The sequence below is a fragment of the Centruroides vittatus genome, unplaced genomic scaffold (assembly GCF_030686945.1).
Source record: "Centruroides vittatus isolate TY-2023 unplaced genomic scaffold, ASM3068694v2 contig_864, whole genome shotgun sequence".
Lineage (NCBI taxonomy): Eukaryota > Metazoa > Arthropoda > Arachnida > Scorpiones > Buthidae > Centruroides > Centruroides vittatus.
This window is the reverse complement of record NW_027122564.1, coordinates 368,378-376,050: the sequence shown is the minus strand read 5'-3', so window position 1 is coordinate 376,050 and position 7,673 is coordinate 368,378. Positions and strand designations below refer to the sequence as shown.

Below are 7,673 nucleotides of genomic sequence, written 5' to 3'. Positions count from 1 at the left end.
ATAGTGTTTAATGGAATGTTTTTTGTTTAAATTAGACTTTTTGCAAAATTCCCTAGTAATGTTACCTCCTACAAAGACACCAATAGTCAAACTAACATTTGCATTTCCTTTGGATCAGATATACTATTATTTACAATATACACTGTGTTCTGTTTAAAAATTCGGAAGTTGTAACAGGATTTGTTAAGTTAAGCTACTAATTCTGCGAATGTATCCATTATATTCTTCCGATATTATTTTAATATATTCGTTAACTAACCTACGTCATTATACTCAAGCAATGATGTAAACGCCATTCTACGCACGTGGTCTGGTGCACGTAAGTATAAAAAATAAAACATCGTACTCCGATGACATAATTATTTATAAAAGAAACACCGATCATCTTATGAAATTTAATAATAAATTGGTTTCTGTTTTACAAATAAAGAAAAATTTAGTTTATTTCCAACAATTTCTCAGAAGTTTTCAAATTTTCTTCGGGGAGGAAGATACACCCATCTCCGTCTGTGCCTTATGCTCCGAGAACTCAGAATATCTAGTAATATTCATTTTGTTTTCCTAAAAATATAGACAGAATAAATTGAGTTTTTTTACACGTAAAATTTTGAATTTTCTTTTTATAAAAAGCCATTTTTCCATCCGCTTACACGAACAGGCAGGGAAACACGTAAACAACAAATAGATCATAAAAGAAACACCGCCAACCCAGAGATAACTAGCCACCCGAAAATTAATATATACGTAAAATAAAATAACAATTGCGCGAACATTTTTTTAAAAATTTTCATTCAATACAAAAATTCTGTCTATCATGTTACTAATTTGCGTAATAATCGTTACGCCATCTAGTAGTCAATCTGTAAACATAATGATTAGTAATGAAAAAAAAAAACGTTTATAATGTAAAAATATAATTTACCGTAAAGAATATAAAATTAAAATACAAACTTTTATTGTTTGCATAAAATTCGTTAAAACAGGTAACGATATAAAAAAATATATATTTATCCGATTAGATAGTGACCGCTAGGAGACCGCATCACGTGATCTAACCGAGGTATTATAAGGCGGATCGATCACCGGAACCGATCGTAGCCAGCACCTCCATATTGACGGACGAAGGGGAAGTCACTCGTAGGTTAGATTCCGTTGGTGTGTTGCTATAGAATCTCTCCCTTCCCCACTCCTTCCCCTCGCTTTAGTTTCCCTTTATATAAATTTTTAATTGCTGTTCGAGCACTACGATGGTCTACGTACAAGTGGCTTTCGTTGCATTTATGTTGGCTGTATTGCATTTGGCTTCGGGTAAGTGTTTAATTTAGGCTTAGTAAATTATACTGTTATTTTTCCTTATATACGGTAGGATATGTATTTATAATGATTTTCTCGGAAGGTAAGTTTTAATTTCTATTCGCAAGAGCGAAAACGACGGACTCGTGTGCATATCTGGTAGCAACATCTCCATCATTAAACATCGTTCGATAGATAAGCGCACGAAATACTAAGTCGGTACATGTAAGAGTTTCTTAGGGAAAACGAAAAATCATCGTAAACGAAGGCACGAACAGAAACGCCCGAAGCTATATTATAGTAACAAACGTTTTAATAGAGATGTTTACGTTCCCGTCCGAATCTTTTTTTACTTGAATTTCAAGTAGAATCGGAATTATTTCTAATATTGGATTATTGTGGTAATGGCGAATGTTCTCATATGGCAGCAAAGAATTTTTTATATAAATTGAGCGGCAATTAGGTCACATCAATTATGCATTTATTAAACAAATTGCCATAAAAGATCTTATGCTTGGAAAAATCTTAAAATTTTTCTTCCCCGTCTGAAATTTAAAAAAAAGATATTTTTTCGTTGAGTAATTTAAAGAGATTTCTGTTTTGTAATAGCAAATTTTTAAATCGAAATTTTAGTAATAAATGGATTTAATTCCTTTCGAAATAATATATATATATATATATATATCCGATGTTTTAAAATTATTTTTTGATTGTTGTAATAGTAAAAAAATCTTAGGTTAGATTACTGTGCAGAAATTTCCTTTGTATTGCAAGTTCATGTTCTAAAGAGATAGTACTGTATAATTGAAATTATTAGAATTTCAATCATTTTTTTAAAAACAAGAATTACATTTGATAGCTTTTTTTCCTATGAAGAGACTATTTACTACATAAAATACGACCTTTCTCCTCCTTCGATAAAAGGAAAAGCCTTTATTTAGATAATTGCCGTTTACCTAATGTATAAACAAGCTTAACTCTTGATCTATGTTCACTCCACATCGCTCGTATTAACTCATTTATCTTTTATTATCATTCTTATTATCTGCATTTTTTAAGGTTCGGATTATTTCCGACTTTATTTACTTCGGGGCAATATTATTATTATTACACATATTCTTTATATCCTGGAATGCATGTTACATTTGTTATTTCATGCCGAATTGTTCAGTTTTCGCGGTTAAAGTATATTTATCTTACTAATTTTATTTTTAGACTTTGCATTTCAAGTATTGTTTACCTCAAAAAAATCGTTGGTCTAAATGTTTGCTCTATGGAAACCCGTGTGTTCTACAAACAAGTTAAAATTAATTGCATCTAAATTAATCCTTTCAATCGATTTTTCAAACTTGATCCAAGAAAAATATCTTCCAGAAATGCGGAGAAATTGTTTGAATGGATGTAAATGCCTTAATTCTCAACTATTTTAAAACCCTTTGCTATTAGAAAAAAAACTAATTATTTTACTATTACGAAACTTTTAGATATTATTCTATAATCAAAATTTCAGATCTTCCTTCCGTCCCAAACGTTTTAAAATCCAACGAATTAACTAAATAATCAGAGAAGAAATTACGAGAGCCCCACCTAAATATCACACTTCTGAAAGTAGTTCATCTACTAATCTTTCTCATGCACGTTTGATTAAAGTCCATTTTTGTGTTTGTGCAACGCATCACTTTTTATAATATAAATATCCAATAACTGCGGCAGGTAAATGTGCAGCATCCTACCTAGATGGTTACATAAAATACTTAAATATTCCGAGCTATTAATGTTCCTAATTTAGATAAAAGCTTTACCGTTTCGTACTGCACGCCCCCCCCACATTTTCGCGTAGCGGTGTACGACCGACTGACGTCACGTAATTAAAACTAACATGCATTTATTATCCATTATGTAATCTGGTTATTTTAACGGGTTCGAAAATTGCCATAAAATAGGTTACTGGCTTTGTATAACGTAGTTTTATTTTTTTTAAAATTTCTGTCTGCCGTATTTGACAGACGTCACAAATATTAGAGAATATTACAAATATACGAAATTGAATCACGAATCTGTTTTGCTGTCTTTAAATCGGAATTGGTTTAAAAAAAGGAAGTGGTTTATTATTTAAAACAGAACTCCTCCTTTTTTAGCCGTCACGCCCTATGCACGTGTTGAACGTAGGTTTATCTAATTGTAGCAATTGTATGGAAAGTCAAATTCTTCACTCTTAAGTGATACTTCTTTACATATTAAAGTGCAGAACAGGATTATGGAGGAAAATATACACGATAGTGTAAATTTTGCCGCCATATATCCATCAGCACGTTATCAGGAAGTCTTGCAATCGCTTTTAACCTGTTTCTGTTAACGTCATAGACCCAAGCGCTGACGTAATGCCCGGATGCTGCAAGAACTGTTTTGCAATTACTTTATCGCCGCTACGACTACTGTCCTCTGGAATATGCCAGTTTTTTTTTTTTTTTTTTTCTTTCAATACTTCGATTGAATATCAGAAAATCTAAATAGTTATTCTTTATTTATATTAACATCCGATTAACTGTTTGTGCTTTTAATATCAATAACATATAAAGTAGTAATACATTATGAATTTCTATAAAAATATAAAATTAAATAAGTTGCTAATAAAAAGTTTATTTTTTATTGCTTGTTTTCGCCTCCCTTTTATTAATTAATTGCGTGTTTTATAGCTGAGGACGAACCGGTGATTTGTTATGTATGTAATTCTCTACACGATGAAAGATGCCAGAGAGGAAAGCTGGATGATAGTCTCTTGAAAAATTGCAGTGATTTGAAAATGGGTTCCAAATACACATCCTGCCGCACCATTGAACAAAACATAGATTTCAAAATGCTGAATAGTAAGTATGATTTTTTTTACATTATATAGTAGCTATGTAATTAAAAAAGTTGCAATATAATTAGTAGGATGGTAATGAGGATGTAGGGCAGCTAATACCTACCAGATTAAGCTATTTTACCATATTAAAGTTCTTTTTAATTACATCAATTTTCTTTTATTAAATCAAATAACTTAAATACAGGGTGTCCCAAAAAGATGTACTCACTCTTTGATTGTCAATTATATAAATATTTTTTTGTAAATAGACGTGTCTTGACAAACACACAATCCTAGGAAGTTAAATCAATAAACAAATAAATAAATACATTAATTTAAAACCTATTACTAAATTAAAAAAAAACATATTATTAATCATCTATCAAAGAATGAGTACATCTTTTTGGGACACCCTGTATACCTATTACATTTATTTAAAAGCATCCTCTCTAAAAATAATCTTATAAAAATTGATTGTGCTCAAATATTATTTCTTAACAAAAATTAATATTAATTAATATAATGTGAGTGCAACAATTATCTTCACATGTAATATTTGTGTGTAATTCTTTGGATTTTTTTTTAATTTGGCATAACTACACTTACATATAAAATGTAAAAAATGCAATAAATAAATAAGGAAATCTTTAGATTTATACATTTTCACCTGCCCCTCTTTTTTTAAAAAAAACTTACTTATTTTTTGTTCCAGTGGAGCCTAACAGCAGAATTATACGCCAGTGTGCTCAATGGGATAGCAGTCGGGCCTGTTACTATAGAGGAGGCTTTGGAGGCAGAGTCAATGTATGCCATTGCAAAGGAAGAGGATGCAATGGTGCTAGTAGTCACAATAGTGCAATCTTTATGGTTTTTGTGTGTTTGGTCTTAACGTTAAGGGTGCTGCTCTGAGAAAGGATGAGCTATTTCATTGTGTCACTTTGTGACACTGTAGATAGCAAAGTTTACCCTTTGATTATCTCATACCACCCACAGATTAGTGGAAAATCAAAATTTTTGTTCTAAACAAACTAGTTTTTTTGTTCATAGTTGCGAACTTTCCAAAATACCAAAATTAAGTAGACTAAAATGAGAACATTTTAATTTTTTTATGTAAATATTTCTAAAATTGGATATTAGAAAAGCATTTACTTGTAGATAGTACAAAGAGATTTAGTATTTGGAATATTATACAGTATTTAATAAGTTCGAAATTTATTTTATACTCAAGAATATCCAATCATTCCAAATTTTAGCTGTGACATGCTTATAAATGTGACTTCCAACAGTTTAAGCTACTTACAAAATGCCAAAATTTCTTCCATTTTTCTTAAATTTATTATATAAAATTATACATATGCATGCTGGACCTACATATTTGTCTACAAAATAAATTTTTACAGAGTTGGAAATTTGTCAACTTGAACTACTTCCATCAAATTTGACAAATTTTAAACAAAGTTCTACTCTATATCTTTAATAATTATATGTATTTTTGATAAAGAACTCATTTTGGATAATTGCAGCTTTACAATGTCATTGTTGTAATAGTTTATCATTCCAGTTATTTCATACCAGAAAAACAGAAGGTCGAATAAAAGTCTATTTGAAAATACTTACTTCGTTTCTTTTCTGTCTTCGTATATTAATTAACAAAAAGAAGATGCGGAAGCAGACCTTATTACTCAACTTAATACTCTGAATAAATTTTGTATCACGTCCCAAATATCTAAGTTTGGATCCGCGCGGTTAATAATAGAAATACTCTCGTACCACTAACTGCATTCGTTTTTAAGTTGTATTCCCGGCCGCTTCTTCTGTATTTTTCTAGGCTTATATAAAAATGTGGAAACAATACCTTTTATTCTTATTCTTAACACTAGCATCGTTATCCGTCGCATCGAAAGATAAGAAGGAAGGTAAGCTTTAATTTTATACACGAATCTATAATAAAAAGGTTCGACTATCGTGAAAAATTGATCAGTTGGAAACCAATTCGATAGGTTAGATGTTTAAAGGTCATATCAAGAAAACTCGCAGAAACTATTAACAATAAAACGTTAATTTACTGAAGTTATTCGTACAAGTTGGCACCGTTCCATTTTTCATAATTAAGAACACCAAGATATCTTTCCTGGAAAAAAAAGTCGTCTTAGCATTAACCATCTTAAAGCTGTTTGTATTTTCGATACGGAAAAATTAATATAAGTAGTTTAAACACAGTTCACACAAAATGTCCTACATCGAACGAAGTCTGAGGGCTTTCAGTTGGTAAAAAAAAGCAGTCACCCGAGAAATAGGACACGAGTTTAATATTTATTACGAGTAGAACTGGTTCTGTTTGTAGTTTCTTCGAATATTGCAATGACTGATGAAAGTTACCTATTCATCTTCTAGAAATAATTTTATGCTCAGTTGATAATGAACTGTTTGTACAGAAAAATGTTGAAACCAATTATAAGCGGCATCGCATGAAACAAGGCTACATCCACAGATGACTCGACAGTGATACAGAAACTGCTAAACTTTCGTTTCTAATGAAAATTTCGTCACATTTTCCTATTAGTTTACCAGCTATTGATTATATATTTATTTAAAAAGGAAATTATGTTTTACATGTTACTCAATATTAAAATTAGGTAATATAACTACAGAAATTCCAGGATTTCTAATGATATAAAACAGATAGGTCAACAGATAAGACAATTATTTAATTTTATTATGCCATTTATCATATAAGTCAATTGTATAAATTATATTCTGAACTTTCAGTAAATTGTTTCCTCATTTGAGAATCTATTACTAGAATTATATCGTTAAGTAAAAAATTGTACGAGGAAAACGCATTATAATTCCGAGTAATTTAGACGAACAATTCTGGTTAACTCTATAATCAGAATTATGCATTTAATTCTTGATTATGTACATTTTGTGATTTCAATTGTCAGGTAAAATGAATTTAATTTTTTATTTACATCGGAACGTATTTAAAATCATAGTTTTTAGAATATAAGAATATTTATTGTACAATACATGCAGTCATTATCTATATATCTAATATTCCGTCCTCATTGGTTGAGATAGTGCATATTTTTATAACATTTTGACGTCGTCGTTCCATTTTTGCATCGAAGATTCTAAAAAAATATCAGTCAAACTAACGTAAAATATGTCTCGACCAACCAGATAAAGTAGTCCGACCTACCAAGTTAGAAAAACTTTAATGGTATCTTCATATTGTACAGGTAGAAGAGTTTTCTCAGCCTTAAAGCAGTCTCGATAAAATCTAGACAATCGAGTTTTAAAATTATTTTTGTTCACGCAATTCGCCGAATTTCTAAATATATATTTAACTCCATTTGAAAGCGAAAATATTTTAAATTAGGCGCTTGTTTATAGAAAACAAAAGTAGAAACACTTGTCTGAACAGATTAGATTTCTTGAAGATTTTCCATCCAAAATAGAAATGCAACTTCCATTGATCTCAGATTTTCACAATAGAAAATGCAACAGAGCATACTCAAACTATTCATTGTCA

General features: G+C 30.2%; 1 protein-coding gene and 1 long non-coding RNA gene across 2 annotated transcripts; one reads left to right on the top strand and one right to left on the bottom strand.

Annotated features, from left to right (window-relative positions):
• Positions 1-381: 381 nt before the first annotated feature.
• Positions 382-6,157, bottom strand: LOC136982835 (uncharacterized). The gene is made up of 2 exons (XR_010881937.1): positions 5,756-6,157; positions 382-561 (listed from the first exon to the last, which is right to left on the bottom strand). It is a non-coding gene; the product is annotated as an uncharacterized lncRNA (long non-coding RNA).
• On the top strand, positions 1,077-5,750 carry LOC136982833 (uncharacterized). The gene is made up of 3 exons (XM_067279366.1): positions 1,077-1,308; positions 3,990-4,160; positions 4,851-5,750. The coding sequence occupies exons 1-3, from the start codon at positions 1,248-1,250 to the stop codon at positions 5,045-5,047; spliced, it is 429 nt and encodes a 142-aa protein (XP_067135467.1). The 5' UTR covers positions 1,077-1,247; the 3' UTR covers positions 5,048-5,750.
• Positions 6,158-7,673: the final 1,516 nt, after the last annotated feature.

What these genes read in the sequence shown, in the direction of transcription:
- LOC136982833 (XM_067279366.1), top strand. Translation starts at nt 1,248, where the DNA reads ATGGTCTACGTACAAGTGGCTTTCGTTGCATTTATGTTGGCTGTATTG. An exon ending in TGTATTGCATTTGGCTTCGG is followed by an intron (nt 1,309 to 3,989) that starts GTAAGTGTTTAA and finishes CGTGTTTTATAG; the next exon opens with CTGAGGACGAACCGGTGATT. An exon ending in AGATTTCAAAATGCTGAATA is followed by an intron (nt 4,161 to 4,850) that starts GTAAGTATGATT and finishes TTTTTGTTCCAG; the next exon opens with TGGAGCCTAACAGCAGAATT.